At 37.5% G+C, this 24,145-nt stretch overlaps 2 protein-coding genes across 2 annotated transcripts in view; one reads left to right on the top strand and one right to left on the bottom strand.

Moving 5' to 3' along the window:
- gsg1l (gsg1-like) overlaps positions 1-16,881 on the top strand; it is a 44,765-nt gene extending 27,884 nt beyond the window's left edge. Inside the window, exons 3-5 of the mRNA XM_062050293.1 lie at positions 178-330; positions 8,775-8,886; positions 13,872-16,881. Coding sequence (XP_061906277.1) covers positions 178-330; positions 8,775-8,886; positions 13,872-14,202 — 596 coding nt within the window. The 3' untranslated portion in view covers positions 14,203-16,881. The remainder of the gene's footprint in view (positions 1-177; positions 331-8,774; positions 8,887-13,871) is intronic.
- hoatz (HOATZ cilia and flagella associated protein) overlaps positions 1-24,145 on the bottom strand; it is an 89,663-nt gene that overhangs the window by 16,976 nt on the left and 48,542 nt on the right. The window lies entirely within an intron of this gene.

Consider the following 24,145-nt stretch of genomic DNA (forward strand, 5'->3'; position numbering starts at 1 on the left):
ATGAAAAATATCAAAATGGCCTCTGCATGCTTTAATTTTTCAGTGTGTGGCCCTCAGTGGAAAAAGTTTAGACCCCTGATGAAGTTGATAATGTTGTTGTTGCCATTTGAATGATATTTTATGGCGGCACGTGTTGCATCAGAAGCTTACCGTGTGTGATGTGTGTGATGCGTGCAGGCGTGTTGTGGTTGTCGGTGGTGTCCGAGGTTCTTTACATCCTGCTGCTTGTGGTGGGCTTCAGTCTGATGTGTTTGGAGCTTTTCCACTCCAGCAACGTCATCGACGGACTCAAGCTCAACGCCTTCGCCGCCGTTTTCACCGTGCTGTCCGGTAAGTGGGATGCTTACACACGCACACACACTTGTTAGTCAAGCATGGTTAAATGTTCCTAACTGTACACCTTCATCGCTACACACCTCACGTGTGTGCACACGTCCTGCCAGCATCAGTCCATCAGAAACGCGGCGAGAAAGCGGCGTAGGTTCGTGAGAGGTCAACCTGGGTCAGAGGTTTTCCTCTGTGTTGGCCGCCAGGGATTTGAAGTGGTCTTAAACCTCTTACCCAAAAACCTGGCGCTGCCTGCACCAGACCGCCTCCTCGCATCACAAGTGAGCAACAGTCCTCTTCCTCTGACGAGTTTTACACTTTATCACATGGTGGACAACAGACGACCTCCGCCAAGGCTGTGAAGTCAATAAGGGAACATCGAGCAGCTTCATCGATAAATTCAGTTCTTTCAGTAAAGAAAAAAATGTATATGATGGTTAGTAGGGGTGCACAAAAAATCGATTTACAGCTGAATCGCGATTCTTATTCATCCCGAATTTAAATCAATTCCTACTTCTCCAAAAATCCATTAAAAATAATAAATACAATTACAATTATATACATATATATATATATATATATATATATATATATATATATATATATATATATATATATATACTGTACATACATAAAAATAAATTATACATACACTACCGTTCAAAAGTTTGGGGTCACATTAAAATGTCCTTATTTTTCAATGAAGATAACTTTAAACTAGTCTTAACTTTAAAGAAGTACACTCTATACATTGCTAATGTGGTAAATGACTATTCTAGCTGCAAATGTCTGGTTTTTGGTGCAATATCTACATAGATGTATAGAGGCCCATTTCCAGCAACTATCACTCCAGTGTTTTAATGGTACAATGTGTTTGCTCTTTGGCTCAGAAGGGTAATTGATGATTAGAAAACCCTTGTGCAATCATGTTCACACATCTGAAAACAGTTTAGCTCGTTACAGAAGCTACAAAACTGACCTTCCTTTGAGCAGATTGAGTTTCTGGAGCATCACATTTGTGGGGTCAATTAAATGCTCAAAATGGCCAGAAAAAGAGAACTTTTATCTGAAACGCGACAGTCTATTCTTGTTCTTAGAAATGAAGGCTATTCCACAAAATTGTTTGGGTGACCCCAAACTTTTGAACGGTAGTGTGTATATATATATATAATATATATATACATATGTATATACATTCATACACATATATATTCATATACATACATACATATATATATATATATATATATATATATATATATATATATATATATATATATATATATATATATATATATATATATATATGTATATATATATATATATATATGTATATATATATATATATATATATATATACATATGTATATATATATATATATATATATATATATATATATATACATATATATATATATATAAATTATATATATATATATATACTGTATATATATATATAAATTTTATATATATATATATATATATATATATATATAAATTATATATATATATATATATATGAATTATATATATATATATAAATTATATATATATATATATATATATATATATATATAAATTATATATTTATATAAAAATGTATTATACATATATAAAAATTAATTATACATATATATACACACACACACACACACACACTTATACACAAGAATCCCTTTTTAAAAAAAACATGTTCAGGCCATCTACGTGCAACCAGAAGATGTTTTTTTTTAACCTGTAACCTGTTTTGAAAAGTCTTCATTATAATTATTACACCAAAAAATAAATTGAATAAAGTCCCTTTTGTGTCCTCACAAACGATCAGAAATCACAAAAATCCTTAACTCATATTGCTAAAATAATTTAAAAAAGTAAAATCCCTGTTCATTTACATTGTCAAAGGAGGAGCTGACGAGAAAGGAGCAGACAGAGGGTGAGAAGAAAGGGGCGGGGGGAGGGCCGTGTGTGTTTGTGTTTGCTCTTGGAAGAGGCGCTGCTGAACGAGAGGTAGTCATCTCCTCTGCTGTGAAATAAGTCTGCTTAGGCATTTTTCCTCAGAAAAGTCCTGTCTCATCACAATTTAAACTTGCTGTGGTACGAAGCCTGCTTTGCCAATTCTTCCATCAATGTACTCCTCGCAAAGAGGTTTTTTTTCAACTCCACATTGATTCCCTCCTTCTTTCCATGCTGGTCTGGTGTCTTTTTGGGACTCATATCGAGTTAGCAAAATAAAACAGAACTTGTCAAAAGGGGAGAAAACACAGAAAATTGCACGCGCTGAAGCACTGAGAAAAGTGACAAGTAGTGGACTTCGCAGCAAGTGACGTGGACGACAAAAATTCTGTTTTCTTTGGCACAAAATGGCTGCAGGCGGGACATAAAATAAATAAATGATGCGTTCAAACACAGAGAAATGTTTTGCACACGGAAGCATATTTGGCTTGATATAAAAGTTTGCAAATTAAGGTTCCACTGTAACTTTATCTCGTTTCTGACATTTCCTGAAAGAAAGTCCGCCCACACCTTTTGAGCTATTTATAACGGAAAGAAAAAAATGGAGTGAACCCTCTTGTCAGTCATCCACTGCCTTTGTCTGTGTGGGGCCTCTAGCATACTCACACAGAAGTTGAAGCTAATAAAGTAAACGTAAGGTAACATAGAAATGAAAATAAAATCCGCCCATAACTTTGTGAGTTTTTTCACTAACAGACAAACCATGGTCATGCTGGACCTTCAGAAGGCCTTTGACACCGTTAACCGCGCTATACTGTTGGATAAGCTCAGAGCAATCGGATTTATCAAAACCTCATGGAGCTGGATGCAATCTTACTTGGAGGGGAGGGAGCAGGTGGTAGAGGTGAACGGCACCGTGTTCCCCCCCCCCTCTCGGTGAGCTGTGGAGTCCCCCAAGGCAGTATATTGGGACCTTTACTGTTCCTAATATACATAAACGACATGTCATCGGCATGCGACTGTGAATTGTTTTTGTTTGCGGATGACTCTGCCTTGCTGGTATCCGGCAAGGACAAGTCACAGGTGGAGAAAATCCTCGCTGACAACAAGCTATCCATACACTTGGGTAAAACAGAATCCATCCTGTTTGGGTCCCACATCAACCTTAAGAAAGTCAATGACTTCACTATAAAAGTAGGTGACATTGTTATCACCAGGAAAGATGAGGTCACCTACCTAGGTTCCATTCTAGAGGCTAACCTTTCCTGTGATAAAATGGCAACCAAGGTAATCAAAAAGGTTAACCAACGAGCGAGATTTCTCTACAGAATTTCCTCTCTGGTCAACAAAAGCACCTTGAGGATTCTGGCAGGAACTCTTGTTCAATCCTTTTTCGATTACGCATGCACCTCCTGGTACCCTAGCACCTCCAAAACCCTCAAATCGAAACTCCAAACATCTCAGAACAAGCTAGTCAGGTTACTTCTAGACCTCCACCCCAGATCCCACCTCACTCCTACCCACTTCTCTAAAGTGGGCTGGCTCAAGGTGGAGGACAGAGTTAAACAACTTGCACTGAGCCTAGTCTATAAAATCTGCTACACCTCCCTGATACCGAAGTACATGTCAAACTACTTCCTTAACGTAAATGACCGCCATAACCACAACACCAGGGGGAGCTCCACTAACCACGTTAAACCCAGATTCCGAACTAACAAAGGTCTTACTCATTCTCTTTCTATGCCACATCAATGTGGAATGCGCTCCCAACAGGTATAAAAGAAAGGGCATCTCTATCCTCCTTCAAAACCGCAAACTAACACCCTCCCCGGATTGCTAATAATAAAATGTAAACAATCAAATGCAGATACTTTTTCTTATGCCTTCTGATCTCTCTCTCTCTCTCTCTCTCTCTCTCTCTCTCTCTCTCTCTCTCTCTCTCTCTCTCTCTCTCTCTCTCTCTCTCTCTCTCTCTCTCTCTCTCTCTCTCTCTCTCTCTGTCCACTACTTGATGTCCATATCCTACCCCCCCTCCACACCCCTGATTGTAAATAATTCAATGTGATTATCTTGTGTGATGACTGTATTATGATGATAGTATATATGATGGTATATATCTGTATCATGAATCAATTTAAATGGACCCCGACTTAAACAAGTTGAAAAACTTATTCGGGTGTTACCATTTAGTGGTCAATTGTACGGAATATGTACTTCACTGTGCAACCTACTAATAAAAGTCTCAATCAATCAATCAAAACCAACAGCAACAGTTACATGTAATTAAGATGTTATTCACTGTTTACGCTAGTTCCTCTCTGAGAGGACTGTAATGACCTGTTTTTGGTTGTCTTTCTGGTGTTTTTTGGGGGTTCACTTCCAGTTTTGCGCTCTTATTTTTGTTTCCACTTCCTGTTGTGTTTGTATTATGTTGCAGTAGCTTAATCCCTACTTCTGAGTGTGTCCCTCCTCACCTAGAGGACTATTTAAACCAGTCTCCCTGAGTTGTTGGTGGTGGGATCATACGGTTAGGAACGCTGGTCGTAGAGGTACTGGCGGCACCAAAAAAGGCAGATTAAGGAGTGTTTATGTCCAAAATGTCAAAATCCAAGTTTGATTGCTAGGGCTGTGAATCTTTGGGTGTCCCACGATTCGATTCAATATCGATTCTTGGGGTCACGATTCGATTATAAATCGATTTTTTTCGATTCAACGCGATTCTTGATTCAAAAACGATATTTTCCCGATTCAAAACAATTCTCTATTCATTCGATACATAGGATTTCAGCAGGATCTACCCCAGTCTGCTGACATGCAAGCAGAGTAGTAGATTTTTGTAAAAAGCTTTTATAATTGTAAAGGACAATGTTTTATCAACTGATTGCAATAATGTACATTTGTTTTAACTATTAAATGAACCAAAAATATGACTTACTTTATCTTTGTGAAAATATTGGACACAGTGTGTTGTCAAGCTTATGAGATGCGATGCAAGTGTAAGCCACTGTGACACTATTGTTCCTTTTTTGTTTTATTATAAATGTCTAATGATAATGTCAATGAGAGATTTTAATCACTGCTATGTTGAAATTGTTACTAATATTGATACTGTTGTTGATAATATTCATTTTTGTTTCACTACTTTTGGATTGTTCTGTGTCGTGTTTGTGTCTCCTCTCAATTGCTCTGTTTATTGCAGTTCTGAGTGTTGCTGGGTCGGGTTTGGTTTTGGAATTGGATTGCATTGTTGTGATATTGCTGTGTATTGTTTTGTTGGATTGATTAATAAAAAAGAAAAATAGGAAAAAAAAGAAAAAAAAAGAAGAAAAAAAAAAGAAAATCGATTTTTGAAAAAGGAGAATCGATACTGAATCGTACAACGTGAGAATGGCGATTTGAATTCGAATCGATTTTTTCCCACACCCCTATTGAGTGCAACAGGGATATGTTAGGGCTTCGATTATGGCTTCTCACGATTGTGAAAATATAATCGAAAAAAACGATTAATGGGCAGCGCGTAACGGTGAAACAGATGAATAAGCGTGTGAGTGGAAAAAAAGACCACTAGAAGTTTGGAATCTCATCATGGTTGCTACTTTTTTTTTTGACACCGAGCTAGTATGCTCTATCACTAAACTCAAGAAATAAAGTAAAGCATATCATTTCCGCGTTCAAGTAACGACGGATGGAGTCAAATATTCGGCCAATAAAACAGAATCTGCAGATAAACGCAAAATAATAACAAGGAAATTGACATAAATGTGAGTGAAACATTTGTTTGGGAAAATAATGTATAATCTTTCAACCCACAAACACGTCCTAAACTAAACGTTTAGACGACCACTTGAAACAGCGACTCAACGAGGTAGCTAAAGCTAAAGCTAGCAAGAACACTCCGTACCCGCACAACACATCTCATCAGCTTGTGTTGTTGTGAACGACATCATCGATGTAAGATCAATGTACAAACAGGCGGACGGTAGTCGCAACTTCAGTGATCCCACACTCTCATTTACATTAACATTGATATTATACATGTGGGCCCATAGATACAAAATGCTGTTAAATGTAGCTTTGATGTAGCTAGCTACTTTTGCCGTGCAGCTTGTAGTGTAGCTTGCTACAATTCTCAGGGGATAGCTTCCCCTACTGTAGCTCAGCTACATTTAATCGGGAGTAACTTGTAACTACATTTTCCAAGTAGCTTGCCCATCACTGATAAATACATTTACCATGTTGAGCCAACTTGACTTACAGTTGTAGGAACTTGATCAAATATATTGAACCAACTTATTCTATAGTTATCTCAACTAATATTTGCAAGTTCATCTTACATCAGACTGAACGTTACAACTCATGTTTTGAAGTGTAGTAATACCTAATACCGTACTGTACTAATACCTGTATTAGTATAGTTCCGCAATACTAATTAATCATATTTGGTACTATACAGCCTCTAAAAAGTATCGGTCCAACACACTCCCGCCCCTCGTCGTCGTCACGTCGTGTCATTGCCGGTTTACGAGAAGACGAGCATGTTTGGCAGCGCACAATCACGGAGTACTTACAAGCAGACACAGTGTGTAGACAGAAAAGGGAGAACGGATGTATTTTGACTTACAAACTAACGACAAAGGTGAATATATAACACTGAAACGCCCTCAGGAAGAGGTGCTTTAAGACATGACTAGCTAGCTAGCTAGCGGCTAACATCCATCCGCAGTCGGCAGTGTTTTAGCTACTTCTAAATCACTAATCCTCGCCTCCATGGTGACAAATAAAGTACGTTTCTTACAAGTATCATCCCTGCAGGACGAGGAATAGCTAAACATGCTTCACTACACACCGTAGCTCACCGGCGTCACAATGTAAACAAACGCCATTGGTGGATCTACACCTAACATCCACTGTAATGATATCAAGTACAGGGGCTTATCTGGTCGATACTACTATGATTACATCGATTCTTTTTAGCATCACAAAAACGTCTTTAATTTTTTTATCTATTTATATTATGTTTATAAACTCAGGAACTACGTCCACATGAGGACTTTGAATATGACCAATGTATGGTCCTGTAACGACTTGGTATTGGATCGATACCTAAATTTGTGGTATCATCCAAAACTAATGTAAAGTATCCAACAACAGAAGAATAAGTGATAATTACATTTTAACAGAAGTGTAGATAGAACATGTTAAAAGGGAAAGTAAAGCAGATATTAACAGTAAATGAACAAGTAGATTAATAATTCATTTTCTACCACTTGTCCTTAATTATGTTGACAAAATAATAGAATGGAAAATGAAGTGAATGATATTTATATAGCTCTTTTCTCTAGTGACTCAAAGCACTTTACATAGTGAAACCCAATATCTAAGTTACATTTTTAAACCAGTGTGGGTGGCACTGGAGCAGGTGGGTAAAGTGTCTTGCCCAAGGACACAACGGCAGTGACGAGGATGGCAGAAGCGGGGATCGAACCTGGAACCCTCAAGTTGCTGGTACGGCCACTTTACCAACCGAGCTATACCGACACAAATGACACAATATGTTACTGCATATGTCAGCAGACTAAATTAGGAGACTTTGTTTGCTTACTTACTAATAAAAGACAAGTTGTCTTGTATGTTGACTATTTTATTTAAGGACACACTTGCAATAAGAAACAGATGTTTAATGTACCGTAAGACTTTTTGTTCAAATAAAGCCAATAATGCAATTTGTTGCGGTCCCCTTTATTTAGAAAAGTATCAAAATACATTTTGGTATCGGGACAACACTAGTAGTACACTATAAGTTGACTCAACTCAACTCAGTCAAAACATTAAAATAAATTGACTGAGTTAAGTTGATTCAACATTTTTTGCTTTGTTTTTATTAATTTTTTTACAGTGTGTGCTGACCTTCCCAAGCGCGTGATGTAACACACGTGTACACGTTTAGTGGAAATCCAAAAGGACGTGGCGTCAAGGTTGAGGAGGAATGATGCTCACTTTATGGCGCGCTATAAATCTAGGAACACTTGGTATTTACCGCCACACACACACACACACACACACACACACACACACCAGGTCACATGATGGCGAGGTTCGATAGAGTGCGAGATGCAGAGCGATTATATCCGCCCGTGTAATTGATGGATGATGCTCGCTGTGTGATGACTAATTAGCATCATTACTGCTGCTCTCGCTCATTACTGATGGGCTTCTAAGTGAGGCCTGACAGGAACTCTGCTCAGGAAGATGGGCTTGTGCTCATACCTGAGGGATGCCTCCTCTGGGGAGACAATGGTGGAACATAACATTGTAGAACATGTGGAGCTTTAGCTGGAACTAATGTGTGTGTGTGTGTGTGGTGTGTGTGTGTGTGTGTGTGTGTGTGTGTGTGTGTGTGTGTGTGTGTGTGTGTGTGTGTGTGTGTGTGTGTGTGTGTGTGTGTGTGTGTGTGTGTGTGTGTGTGTGTGTGTGTGCGTGCGTGTGTGTGTCAGGTCTTCTAGGTATGGTGGCCCACATGATGTACACACAAGTGTTTCAGATCACAGTCAGTCTGGGTCCTGAAGACTGGAGGCCTCACAGCTGGGACTATGGTTGGTCGTTCTGGTACGTTCTCCACACACATCCTCCTCGTATTTATTTACCCCCCATGACTATCTGTTGGCTTTACGATGGACCGGACTCCGCACATAATGGAAGAATTCCATAATTACACCAACTCGACATTCATTGCAGTCTGGAAGTGGGGTCCACATCTGCGGCCCTTCTCAAGGTTTCTTTCTTTGAGTTTTTCCTTGCCCGGATGTCGGTGTGGATCAGGGAGTGTCGTGAGTTTGTGAAGCCCTTCGAGACACTTGTTTTTAAGGGCTATAGAATTTAGGGCCAGGCACTACAACAATATCAATATACTGTATATCACAACAAGACACAATCAATATCAATACAAAATTCGTTCGATAAAACGTTCGATCTATATATTTTTGCCCCAAGATTGTTCGATAATGTTAAAAGAAATGTTGATAAAATAATTTTTCATTTTTAATGTATTTCACATTTATTTTCTGCATGTAAAACTACATATAATCATTATCAAATGTGTTGTGTAAGGCTGGGCATTAGAATAATATTGATATACATTGCAGTAGACACGTAATCGATAGCAATAAAAATAGCAGACGTTCGATACATGTTTTTTTCTTCTTAGTCGGAAGAAAGCGGAAGTTACGGAGCAAGGTTGGTTGCATGAGCAAAGGCACGAGAGCAACGCAGGAAGTGATCACTGATCAGTGGGAGTGACACGCAAACAGCCAATCGGGTAACAGAACAAACTATCAAGTTTGGTTGCGCAATCTTGTTGTCTCGCGGTTGATTCTTTGCATGAGTAACAAGAGAAAGTAAACTTTTTTTTTTTTTTTTGTAAACGGACCATAGTCAGACTAAGGCGCTAGTAATCAGTAATACCGAACCTCTTTAGCCACGTTCATCCTTTAGAGCAGTGGTCCGCGAGCCCGGTACCGGTCCGTGGATCGATTGGTACCGGGCCGCACAAGAAATAAAAAAATAAAATAAAATAAATGTATTTATTTTTTATTAAATCAACATAAAAAACACAAGATACACTTACAATTAGTGCACCAACCCAAAAAACCTCCCTCCCCCATTTACACTCATTCGCACAAAAGGGTTGTTTCTTTCTGTTATTAATATTTCTGGTTCCTACATTATATATCAATATAGATCAATACAGTCTGCAGGGATACAGTCCATAAGCACACATGATTGTATTTTTTTATGACAAAAAAAAAACAAAAACAAAAAAAAACTCCCCCGCCCCGGTCCGTGGGACAAATTTTCAAGCGTTGACCGCAGTTACAAAAAGGTTGGGGACCACTGCTTTACAACATACAGTCGCAATCAAAAGTTGACATACATTTGTAAAGAACATAATGTCATGGCTGTCTTGAGTTTCCAATACTTTCTACAACTCTTTTTTTTTTTGTGATAGAGTGATTGGAGCACATACTTGTTGGTCACAAAAAACATTCATGAAGTTTGTTTTTTTATGAGTCTACTGAAAATGTGACCAAATCTCCTGGGTCAAAAGTATACATACAGTAATGTTAATATTTGGTTACATGTCCCTTGGCAAGTTTCACTGCAATAAAGCGCTTTTGGTAGACATCCACAAGCTTCTAGTTGAATTGTTGACCACTCCTCTTGACAAAATTGGCGCAGTTCAGCTAAATGTGTTGGTTTTTCTGACATGGACTTGTTTCTTCAGCATTGTCCACACGTTTAAGTCAGGACTTTGGGAAGGCCATTCTAAAACCTACATTCTAGCCTGATTTAGCCATTCCTTTACCACTTTTGACGTGAGTTTGGGGTCATTGTCCTGTTGGAACACCCAACTGCACCCAAGACCCAACCTCTGGGCTGATGATTTTAGGTTGAAGAATTTGGAGGTAATCCTCCTTTTTCATTGTCCCATTTAAAGCATCAGTTCCATTGGCAGCAAAACAGGCCCAGAGCATAATACTACCACCACCATGCTTGACGGTGGGAATGGTGTTCCTGGGATTAAAGGCCTCACCTTTTCTCCTCCAAACATATTGCTGGGTATTGTGGCCAAACAGCTCAATTTTGTTTCATCTGACATCACATGGACAAAGATAAGACCTTCTGGAGTAAAGTTCTGTGGTCAGATTAAACAAAAATTGAGCTGTTAGGCCACAATACCCAGCATTATGTTTGGAGGAGAAAAGGTGAGGCCTTTAATCCCAGGAGCACCATCCCTACCGTCAAGCATGGTGGTGGTAGTATTATGCTTTGGGCATGTTTTGCTGCCAATGGAACTGGTGCTTTAAATGGGACAATAAAAAGGAGGATTACCTCCAAATTTTTCAAAAGTGGTCAAGGAATGGCTAAATCAGGCTAGAATGAAGGTTTTAGAATGGCCTTCCCAAAGTCCTGACTTAAATGTGTGGACAATGCTGAAGAAACAAGTCCATGTCAGAAAACCAACAAATTTAGCTGAACTGCACCAATTTTGTCAAGAGGAGTGGTCAAAAATTCACCAGAAGCTTGTGGATGGCTACCAAAAGCGCCTTATTGCAGTGAAACTTGCCGAGGGACATGTAACCAAATATTAACATTGCTGTATGTATACTTTTGACCCAGCAGATTTGGTCACATTTTCAGTAGACCCATAATAAATTCATTTAAAAAAACAAACTTCATGAATGTTTTTTGTGACCAACAAGTATGTGCTCCAATCACTCTATCACAAAAAAAAACCCACACAAAAAAAAAGAGTTGTAGAAAGTATTGGAAACTCAAGACAGCCAGGACATTGTTCTTTACAAGTGTATGTAAACTTTTGATCGCAACTGTAGGTGTTAAGTCAATTAATTATCTATAGCCCCCGGGATGATATTTGATTAGTATTAGAACCGGCCCGTAGGCCAGAGCCGCCTGCTGCTGTTTTGCACGCACCAATACTCCATTAACCACAATGCAAAGGTAGCCCGCAAACTCACTACAGCACTGCAAGTGGCCTCGGCTTCATTATTCATCAGCAGACGTCAACTTTCAGCAACCCCATCCCCAATAATGGCTTAAAGGAAGGTGAACGGTGAGAACAGGGAGTTTTAAGCCAGGTGGGAGGCAGAGTACATGTTCACGAAGGTAAAAAACAAACTTGTGTGTTTTCTGTGTGGACAAAGTGTGGCTGTAATGAAATAATATCATCTAAGAAGGCACTATGAAATGTCTAAGACAAAGACAAGAATATGGACACGGAACAAAGGCTACAGAAGGTGGAAGAATTAAAACAGGTCTTAAGTCCCAGCAGGCTCTGTTCACAAAAGCCACATCACAAAGCTATGGTGTCGTTTTGATAACTAACACCATGTTTAATTATAATTGTAATATTTGAATGATGATAAATGAATGTGTTGTGGCAGTGTGCGGATTTCACCAATGCAGCGGTTTGTGGAAACAATCGGTTGCTTTTCCAAACATTTTTAATAAACTGCCAACTAGAGATGTCCGATAATGGCTTTTTTGCCGATATCCGATATTCCGATATTGTCCAACTCTTAATTACCGAATCCGATATCAACCGATACCGATATATACAGTTGTGGAATTAACACATTATTATGCCAAATTTTGTTGTGATGCCCCGCTGGATGCATTAACAATGTAACAGGTTTTCCAAAATAAATCAACTCAAGTTATGGGAAAAAATGCCAACATGGCACTGCCGTATTTATTATTGAAGTCACAAAGTGCATTATTTTTTTCAACATACCTCAAACAGCAGCTTGGAATTTGGACATGCCCTGAGAGAGCATGAGGAGGTTGAGGTGGGCCGGGTTGGGGGGGTGGGGGGGTGGGGGGGGGGGTTAGGGTGGTAGTGGGGGGTGTATATTGTAGCGTCCTGGAAGAGTTAGTGCTGCTAGGGGTTCTGGGTATTTGTTCTGTTTTGTTTATGTTGTGTTACGGTGCGGATGTTCTCCCGAAATGTGTTTGTCATTCTTGTTTGGTGTGGGTTCACAGTGTGGCGCATATTTGTAACAGTGTTTAAGTTGTTTATACGGTCACCCTCAGTGTGACCAGTATGGCTGTTGACCAAGTATGGCTTGTATTCACTTGTTTGTGTGAAAAGCCGTAGATATTATGTGACTGGGCCGGCACGCAAAGGCAGTGCCTTTTTTATTTTATTTTTTTATGTATTTATTTATTTTTTTAAAGTCATACATTTTACTTTTGAAACCGATACCAATAATTTCCGATATTACATTTAAACCATTTATCGGCCGGTAATATCGGCAGTCCGATATTATCGGACATCTCTACTGCCAACATTAGAATGCCAAACAGGAAGTGCTTAAAGTTAATGGCTTTGTAAAGACACAGACAAAGTCTAAGTTAATTGTGTTCTTCGTGGTGTTTTTAAAACTGCACCAATTTTTTCCCTCAGAGTTTTCAACTTACATCAAGTGTTTCGCCAAAATTATTATTTGTAGTATGTACATTTTCAGAATGTACTTGTTCTATTTTTGGCCAAAGTGAGACAAAGAAAATAATCTGAAGTTGTCTTTTTTTTAAAAAGTTATTATGCCCTTATTTTAGCAGTCCGGCCCGCGTCGAATAGATTTTCCTTCATGCGGCCTTTGAGCTAAAATGAGTTTGACACCCCTGCTTTAGAGCATCGTTGGGCTGCGACTGCCCCCTGGAGGGCCGCCAAAAAATAAGTGTTATATGTTACAAATAGGAATCGCCATTCATTCGAAAATCTGACCGATTTAAAACACTTATATCATGATACAGTTTTCAGCCATATCGCCCAGCCTACTGTAAATACATTTTGATTGATTGAACCATGAGGTCAGTATTGTAGTTCTTCCAAAGCAGACTCCCACAATCCCCTGCACCAGAGGCTGGTTCCTTGTGCATCCAGTGACTGGACCACCAAATCTATCTCCATTCTCCCATGTTTCCTTAAATGTTACAGTTGGTCAACGACCATCAGCAGTTGTGATGTTGGTTACAATCTTCTGAGAACATTAATGTCTTTTTCCGATCAGCATGGCATGGGGTTCCTTCACGTGCTGCATGGCCGCCTCCGTCACCACGCTCAACTCCTACACCAAAACTGTAATCGAGTTCCGCCACAAGCGCAAACTGTTCGAGCAGGGCCTCCGCGAGGAACAGAACTTCCTGGACCAGGAGGCCTTCCACTACTTCCGGGACCGCTCCCTGCAGTCCATCTCCGGCACCCTGGATGTCTACACCGGCCACGGGGGCATAGCCGGTCCCGATCCCGACTCTGGACCAGGGCCTGGTCGGGGGAAGATGAGAGCGGCCTCCATAGACTTGGGCGAGAACACGGACTCACTGGGGGAGGAGCAGTGCTGAGACTCCTGGGACAGAACCCTGACACAGTTCTGAGCTCAGATGCGAATGTGCTTTATGTGTTTTATCAGCTCAAATAGACTTGATAAGAGAGAGAAAGTTAGTGAGACATGAAGACTCTCTTTGTTTATATATGACTAATTATACACAGTATGATGATAACAACACAACATATATGACCCAACTTTTGGTCTGTTTGTGAAAGTTAGCGTTTTCAAGATGCCACAAGTAGTATTTGAATGTAACACGGTGACGTCCGTCCATTGAATAACCAGAAACCAGTGCCCTGAACGTTACGTAGTGTGTAACAGGAAGAGAAGCTAGCAGGTGACATTAAATTGCATCACTTGTTTACACTTTACCACAGGGGTGCTTCAGTTTTTTCCATTGAGGGCCGCACACTGAAACATTAAAACATGCGGGGTCCATTTTCCTAGTTTTCATTTTAAAAACCAAACCAATTTGTGGGGGTGCCCCTCAAGTTTGGTCCCGGGCACCCCCACAAAAGTCATTTGTTATTTTTTAATTTTTTTTAATATCCAACGCTTCTATCTCTAGATCAACTTAAAAAAAATATGATTTATGCCCTTTTTGTTATAGAAAAAAAAATGTTATGGCAAAAACACAAAACATGCAATATTTTCCACAAAAAAACATTTCAAAGGGGAATATTTGATGTGACGTAATTGGATCCTTGAATAGATTAATATTTCAAAACACTGATCTTGATTCATTATGATTTTTTTCTTTTTTTTCTAATGAATTTATTAATCAATTCAACAAAACAATACACAGCAATACCATAACAATGCAATCCAATTCCAAAACCAAACCCGACCCAGCAACATTCAGAATAGCAATAAACGGAGCAATTGAGGACACACAAACATGACACGGAACAATCTAAAAGTAGTGAAACAAAAATGAATATTATCAACAACAGTATCAATATAGTAACAATTTCAAAATAGCAGTGATTAAAAATCCCTCATTGATATTATCACTAAAAACATTAATAAAAATAAATAAAAAATGAACAATAGTGTCACAGTGGCTTACACTTGCATCGCATCTCATAAGCTTGACAACACACTGTGTCCAATATTTTCCACAAAGATATAATAAGTCATATTTTGGTTCATTTAATAGTCAAAACAAATTTAAATAATGGATCCCATATTCCAATATATGACTCATTATTATCTAAACTAAATGTAGTTTTTTCTACTGATATCATTTTTTATCTTTTTTATTTTTTAGCAAAAGCAGTTAAGAAAATAAATCACACTAAAAATCCTGGGGATCCAAAAAGGCCCCACTTATGAAAGTGTTAAAAATAAATCAGACATCCTTTTGTTTGTTTGAACACTTAAATCAGTAGATCAGCTTCAAATCGATATGCTACTTTTATTTTTTTTTTATGTATTTAAATTTGTTTGTCAAATAATACTTTGTTTTTTTTTTATATGGCAAACACACAAAATATGCAACATTTTCACCCCCAAATATTTCAAAGTGGAATATTTGATGTGAGGTAATTGGAGCCTTGAATAGGTCAATAATTCATAACAACATTGGTTTAATTCATTGTATTTTTTGAGTATTGAGGGTTTTTTTATAAATTCCACAAAAATTATTGGGAATCCAAAAGGGCCCCACTAACGAAAGTGTTACAAATTAGTCAAACATGCTTTTTTCTTTCAGCATTTAAATCTTATCAACTTCAGATTTATTTGTGAAGTACAAAATGTTATATTTTTTGTTATTTTTGTTTGTTTCATGCCCTTTTTAGTTTTCGAAATGGCAAACACAAAATATGCAACATTTTCCCCAAAAAATATTTCAAGGTGGAATATTTGATGTGAAGTAATTGGAGCCTTGAATAGGGTCAATAATTCATAACAACATTACGTTTGATTCGTTATTTTTTTTTAGCAATGACAGCTTTAAAGAAAAAAAACAGCCTGCATGGCAGCTTCCTGTTATTAGAGCCTACCTTGCAAATGTTTCTCTTTATATTTATATAATTTATATATTATTTCACCTGTTTGCTCTTTTCTTCTACCCTTTATTTTTTTTTTTAATAGTATTTTTAGAATGCGCTAAATGCCGTATAAAAAGTATCTGCGGGCCACAAATGGCCCCCAGCTGCACTTTGAACACCCCTGGTTTAACATGTCTGAAAAGGAGTAGAAAGATGCAGACCCTACCCCTTTCAGCACTTCCTGACAGTTTGTTCACCTCCTGTGACTCATAATCAGTGTTAATTATCTCATGTTGTTCATTAGGACAAAATGCTACACGTAGCACTTTGAACCAACTTTATTTACAGGCGGTTCATTGACACTGAATGTGAACACTTTAAAGCACAGTTGTGTTCTGCGAAAACCAACTATTCTTACACAGCTTGTGTTTTGTACAGTATTTGTACCGATCCTTGGACCCAGTTGAAACACAAACAATAGCATTACAATACAGATATTTACTCAGAAGTTAGTGCTGTCAAATGTTAGAGCGCACTTTCTTCCAGTCAGGGTTCTGCGATATTTGTGAGTTTTACTGTCATTAAGCTGTCATTGTTGCAACATGTAAGAACTAAAGAGATCAAGAACAAGCTTTTTGGTGTTAAACTATATGTGGTGTGGTGTTTATCTATTTGAATGAATATGCACATGAATAAACATCACAATAACAGCATATTGTACTGGTATTTTTGCATGATTTTCCTTCTTCCTATAGTGCCAGTGAGGCGAAAGTCTTCTTGAGTTAGTCTTCTTGGGTTAGCTTATCAGCTGCAACGCGGCTGTACTAGGAATCGGTAGGAAATGGATGGATATGGATACATAAATATATATGTATAGTACAGGCCAAATGTTTGGACACACCTTCTCATTACAATGCGTTTTCTTTACTCTCATGACTATTTACATTGTAAATTATCACTGAAGGCATCAAAACTATGACACCTGTGAAGTGAAAACCCTTTCAGGTGACTACCTCTTGAAGGTCATCGAGAGAATGCCAAGAGTGTGCAAAACCATAATCAGAGCAAAGGGTGGCTATTTTGAAGAAACTCGAATATAAAACATGTAATCAGTTATTTCACCTTTTTTTGTTAAGTACATAACTCCACATATATTCATTCATAGTTTTGATGCCTTAAATGACAATCTACAATGTAAAAAAGTCATGAAAATAAAGAAAATGCATTGAATGAGAAGGTGCGTCCAAACTTTTGGCCTGTACTGTGCTGTACACACACACACACATATACAGTATATATATATATATACATATATATATATCAGTGGCGTGCAGTCACTAGAGGCAGGGGAGGCACGGCCTCACCTGCCATCATGGAAAGAAAAAAAAAAGAAAAAAAAAATAATTAAATTGTTATATGTATCCAGTGATTATACTAAAGTTATTTTCCATTTAACTTAACCAGTTTTAGATTATTTTTGTTTTTATTTTCACATTTGCCGTTCAAATACTGAGAAGAGACGGTGCGGTGATCAGCAGCCAGTTGAGGCACGTCACTGCGTTGTGCCTCAACATGGATTGTGCGCAATGACTCGGCTAACTGCTGGCCTGCTGTGCAGTGAGACCGTATTGCTATATGAATTATATTATACATTTCCATAGTTTAGTTAGCTGAGGTATATAATGTACAATGTATTTTGTCAACAACTGTATGTGTGTGACGTATTTCTTGTGCTGAGCGATCATAAAACTCTGCTGCGAAGACGCACTGTGAGAGGCTCGTCTCATAACCCCGCCTCCTGGTGCCAAGCACCTCCGCCGCAGAATGCACCGCCCGACGGGAGCGCCACACCAACCAAAGCCTACACCCAAACCCTCCGCGTGCAAGACCGAAAAAAAGTCACTTAACAAGAAGCCAAAAAGTGCAAAAACAACAATGCTCGCACTGGAGGAGCCGCGAACGACCGGAGGGACACAACATTAGGTACACCTGCAGACTGCAGCACGGATTTCATATTTCATTCATTCACAACTCTTCCAACACAAACACCACTGTTCCCGCACTTATAAGTAAAGGTAAGACCATAATAACATTTTTTTTATTAAATGTGCTTTTTTGTGTGCTACAGTTTGTAAGTGTAAAGTTAAGTTAAAGTACCAATGATTGTCACACACACACTAGGTGTGGTGAAATTTGTCCTCTGCATTTGACCCATTCCCTTGTTCACCCCCTGGGAGGTGAGGGGAGCAGTGGGCAGCAGCGGCGCCGTGCATATATATATATATATATATATATATATATATATATATATATATATATATATATATATATATATATATATATATATATATATATATATATATATATATATATATATATATATATACATATATATACACACACACATATATATGTGTATATATATACACATACATATATATATATATATATATATATATATATATATATATATATATATATATATATATATATATATATATATATATATATATATATATATATATATATATATATATATCAGTGGCGTGCGGTGAGATTAATGTCTGGTGAGGCACGACTGCATCATCACAGTCAGATTTGCAAACATATGAACCTGCAGTGCAGGTTAGAGTTTGAGTTTATTTCGAACATGCCAGCATACAACATGATACATCACAATTTCCAGTTTCTCTTTTCAACATGTTCGAAAAGGAGTAGGAAGAAGCAGAGCTTATTTAATCCTACCCCTTTTCTTTACATAACACTTGCTGATACTTTTTTATTCACTTCCTGTTCTCAATTTATTCACAATAAACTCCATATGTAATCACAATAAAAATAAATAAATAAATAATGGTAAGAATTTAATAATAATAATTGGTGAAGAAAGTCATATTTCATATGATGAGATAAGTAAGATTACTTTAAGAATGAATGAATGGATGGATGAAATAAATTGAGAATGTTTGTCATGGTTCTTCTTCTTTGTACTTTGTAAACACTTTAAGTTTGAAGAGTTTCTTGAAGTGGATCATATTAGTACATTGTTTGATTGCTTTGCTTAATCCATTCCATAATTTAATTCCACATACTGATATACTGAAGGTCTTAAGTGTTGTACGTGCGTACAAATGTTTTAAATTACATTTTTCTCTAAGATTATATTTCTCCTCTTTTGTTGAGAAGAATTGTTGTATATTCTTGGGTAGCAGATTATAGTTTGCTTTGTGCATAATTTTAGCTGTTTGCAAATTCACTATGTCGTGGAATTTCAGTATTTTTGATTCAATAAATAAAGGATTTGTATGTTCTCTATATCCAACATTATGTATTATTCTAACTGATCTTTTTTGTAACACCGTTAATGAATGAAGTGTACTTTTGTAATTATTTCCCCATATTTCTACACAGTAACTCAGATATGGTAACACTAGTGAGCAGTATAGACTATGAAGTGATTTTTTGTCTAGAACATGTTTTGCTTTATTCATTATTGACGTGTTTCTTGCAACTTTATGTTGTATATTTTTTACGTGAGATTTCCAGTTCAATTTATCATCAATCATTATACCTAGAAATTTGGTTTCATTTACTCTTTCAATTTCTATTCCGTCTATTTGTATTTGTGTTTGACTTTCTCTTCTACTATTACCAAATAGCATTATTTTAGTTTTACTAAGATTCAACGATAGTCTGTTTTTGTCAAACCATCTTTTTAATTTGTTAATTTCTTCTGTTATTATTTGTATTATCTCCTGTGTGTTCTCTCCTGAACAAAACGCTGTTGTATCATCCGCAAATAATACTAACTTTAAATCTTTTGTAACTTTACAAATGTCATTTATATAGAGATTGAATAATTTAGGTCCTAATATTGATCCCTGAGGTACACCACAGGATATATTTAGCGTTGTAGACGTGTGTTCGCCTAGCTTCACGTATTGTTTCCTGTTCGTTAGATAACTTCTTATCCAGTTTAAGACTAACCCTCTGATGCCATATCGTTCTAGTTTTTTGATTAAAATATTGTGATTAATTGTGTCAAATGCTTTAGTTAGATCCATAAAAACTGCCGCTGCACATTTTTTACTATCTATTGCATTGGCAATTTCTTCTGTAATTTCAATTAAAGCCATTGAAGTTGAGACATTAGCTCTGTATCCATATTGGTTCTCTTCGAGTATTCTATTTTTATTTATGAAACTCTCTAATCTGTTATTAAACAGTTTTTCAATGATTTTAGAAAATTGTGGAAGTAAAGAAACAGGTCTATAATTTGTAAATTGATGTTTATCTCCAGTCTTATAAATTGGTGCAACTTTAGCTATTTTCATTTTGTTTGGGAATGTACCTGTTTGAAATGATAGGTTACCAATATACATTAATGGTCCTGAGATCTCTTCTATAACCTTTTTTATCATATCCATATCAATTCCATTACAATCAGTTGAAGTCTTAGATTTACATTTTTTCACGATTGTAACTATTTCCTCCTGTGTCACATTACTGAGGGACATGGAGTTGGGATTTCGCTCTATGGTATCATTATAGTCCTCAATTGGAACTGGGTCTGGAATCCTTTCTTCCAATTTTGGTCCAATATTTACAAAATAATTATTGAAGCTTTCAACTACTTCCTTTATGTTGTCATTGTTTTTATTTCCGTCTAAAAAGTATTGAGGGTAGTCCCTCTTTGTGCCATTTTTAATAATGCTATTGAGGATGCCCCATGTTGCTCTCATATTATTTTTGTTCCTGTCCAATAATTCACTGTAATATTCTTTTCTACATGATCGTAGTATTTCTGTTAACTTGTTTTTATACTTTTTGTACTTAATTTCTGCCTCTATAGTTCTTTGTGCTATAAATTCTCTATATAGTGTATTCTTCTTCTTACAAGCATTTTTTAATCCTTTTGTCATCCATGGTTGGTTATTCTTTCTCTGTTTATTACTAAGTTGTATCCATGGACAATGTTTGTCATAAAGTATTATGAACTTGTTTAAGAAATGTTCATATGCTTCATCAACCTCTTTTTCATTGTACACATTGTCCCAATCTTGCTTTTGTAGCTCAATTTTGAAAGCAGTCATCCTCTTCTCTGTGCACAGTCTTCGAAATGTCCTTTTGTCTTCCATTTTCTTCTTGTAGTGTCCATCATATATTGTAAAAACTGGCAGATGATCACTAACGCCGGTAATAAGTAGACCACTTGTAGTGTTATTGTCAAACTCATTGGTAAAAATATTATCAATAAGCGTGGCACAGTGTGCTGTGATTCTACTTGGCTTTGTGATTTTTGGATATAAACTTATGCTGTACATTGTTTCAATGAAGTCATCAATAGACTTTTGCTTGTTAGGGTTCAATAAGTCAATATTAAAGTCACCACATAAGAACATTATTCTTTGACCATTATCCATGTAAGTAGCCTTGATCCATTCTTCAAATGTTTCTATACTTGACTTAGGTGATCTATATATACAACTGATGAAAATGTTTTTGCCTTTTTCCTGACATATTTCAATGGTTATACATTCTAAGATATTATCTATAGCAAATGACATGTTTTTTACCACTTTGTAGTTCAGGTTCTTCATCACGTACACAGTTACTCCTCCTCCATTTTTGTTGGTTCTGTTGATGTAGTTTAGTTCATATCCCTCCAGATCAAAATCTATTCCTTTTTTATCATCAATCCATGTTTCTGTAACAGCAATCACTTTGAATGGTTCATTGATGTGTTCCAAAAAGTTCTTAATGTTGTTGTAGTTTGCATACAAGCTTCTGCTATTAAAATGAATAATTGACAATTTGTTATCGCATGTAATGTTGCTATTATATTGATCATCTGTATAATAAAAACAATTATTACTGATGTGGGAGAAAAAATTTGTATCTGGATCTATATCATTTTCCAAATCCTGGTTTTTGTAATCTTTGTTGCAGAAATTTTTTAGTTCCATATTTTCTTGTTCAACAATCTTTGATGTTGTTTCAATAATCTCAATAAGTGTAGGTGAATGCAATCCTGAATGTAGGTCCTCTTGTTTAGTCGTCCCTTGGAACACAGTAGTGTCGATGTTGAATTTGGGTGTTTGTTTTCTGTCAGAGTCCATTATCATCGTTGTTTTGGTAGCTGTGTAAACTTTAAAAATTGTCCAGGTCCTTGATGTCATGGACAACAATTACTCTTGCTTCTGGACCTCCATTCAGCTTGATGTAGATTTTACAGTTGGTGCTCCAAGTTCCCTGGATTTTTCCCTGCCTTCTCAAGTCGCGTGCTTTCTTGGCGATTCCAGCATTGCGTTTTGTGAGATGCTCATTCATGTACACATTTGTTCCCTTCAGCTTCTTTCCCTGTCTCAGCAATGCCATTTTAGATTTTCTGTTTACGAGTTTCACGAGCACGACTGGAGTGGCGTTGTTGTTTCTTCCGTTCAGTGGGATGCATGTTTCGATGGTATTAATGTCAATTTAAATTTCCTTTGATTGCAGGAAGTTGACCACTTGCTGTTCTGCTGAGATCATATCCATTTCATCTGGTTCACCTTCATTATTCACAGCTTTCGCATAGGATCTTGGTTTAATTCGGTGCCCAGTCACGATGATATCATTCATTCGTTTGTCCTGATCCATTTCATCTATGATATTCCTCAGCATGTTGTTGTCTTCTTGAAGGATCTTCATTTGTTTGCTCATTTCAGTGGCTTCATTATTTCTTCTGTTGTTCTGAGATTGCAGATTTTCTATATTTTCCTGCAGACTTTTCACATCTTGTTGGTGTTCTGTTGTTACTTTTCTCAGATATTCTTTCAATTCTTTCATTTCTTCTTTCATTTCTTCTTTCATTTCTTTCATTTCTTCTTTCATTTCTTCAAGTATTTGTATTATCACTTCTTGATTCCCATCATGTCCTGTGTCCAACCTCAAATCTTGTTCCCAGTTGTGTTCTGTAACAGCTGACCCCGAAGGTTTCGGGATTTCAATCTTTCCTTTACCTTTTCGCATCGCGGCAGTCACTGACGTCACTGCCTCTTGCTTGTGTCTTAACGGCAGTTGCTTCTTTAGCGACTTGCGGCACTTTAACTTGTTTTTTCCAACAATTTCGTATCTTGCGCCGTTCAGACATCAATTTGAGGTGTCAGCCTGTCAACTTATATCACTCTGCGACGTCGGGATCACTTTAAAACAGCTGTAAACTCGCCGTAGCTTTTGGTTGCTAGGCAACCGCTTTGAACTGCGGGAAGGCGCCTTTGGCTTGAGTCTAACGGCTCTCTCAACTCGCCTTCTTTCAGCGTATCAGTGCCTCTCAACTGACCAAAATCAGATTGAAGATGCCAGGGTACTCTCCTGTGGCTGTGATCGCAAATCAGTGGTCAAAATCTTCAGATTTAACAAAAAACTCCGGTAGCAAGAGCGGAGCCTTTCTCTTTTGCGTCCTTTCTCATTGACAGGACATTAGGTGTACCTAATGTTGTGTCCCTGCGGTCGTTCGCGGCTCCTGCAGCACGAGCATTGTTGTTTTTGCACTTTTTGGCTTCTTGTTAAGTGACTTTTTTTGGGTGGATTCGGTCTTGCACGTTGAGGGTTTGGGTGTGGGCTTTGGTTGGTGTGGCCGCGGCGCTCCCGTCGGGCGGTGCGTTCTGCGGCGGAGTTGCTTGGCACCAGGAGGCGGGGTTATGAGACGAGCCTCACACAGTGTGTTTTCGCAGCAGAGTTTTATGAATGCTCAGCACTAAAAATACATTACACACATAGAGTTGTTGACAAAATACATTGTACATTATATACCTCAGCTAACTAAACTATGGAAATGTATAATATAATTCATATAGCAATACAGTCTCACTGCACAGCAGGCCAGCAGTTAGCCGAGTCATTGCGCACAATTCATGTTGAGGCACAAATCAGTGACGTGCCTCAACTGGCTGCTGATCACCGCACCGTCTCTTCTCAGTA

The sequence above is a fragment of the Entelurus aequoreus genome, linkage group LG06 (assembly GCF_033978785.1).
Source record: "Entelurus aequoreus isolate RoL-2023_Sb linkage group LG06, RoL_Eaeq_v1.1, whole genome shotgun sequence".
NCBI classification, from domain to species: domain Eukaryota; kingdom Metazoa; phylum Chordata; class Actinopteri; order Syngnathiformes; family Syngnathidae; genus Entelurus; species Entelurus aequoreus.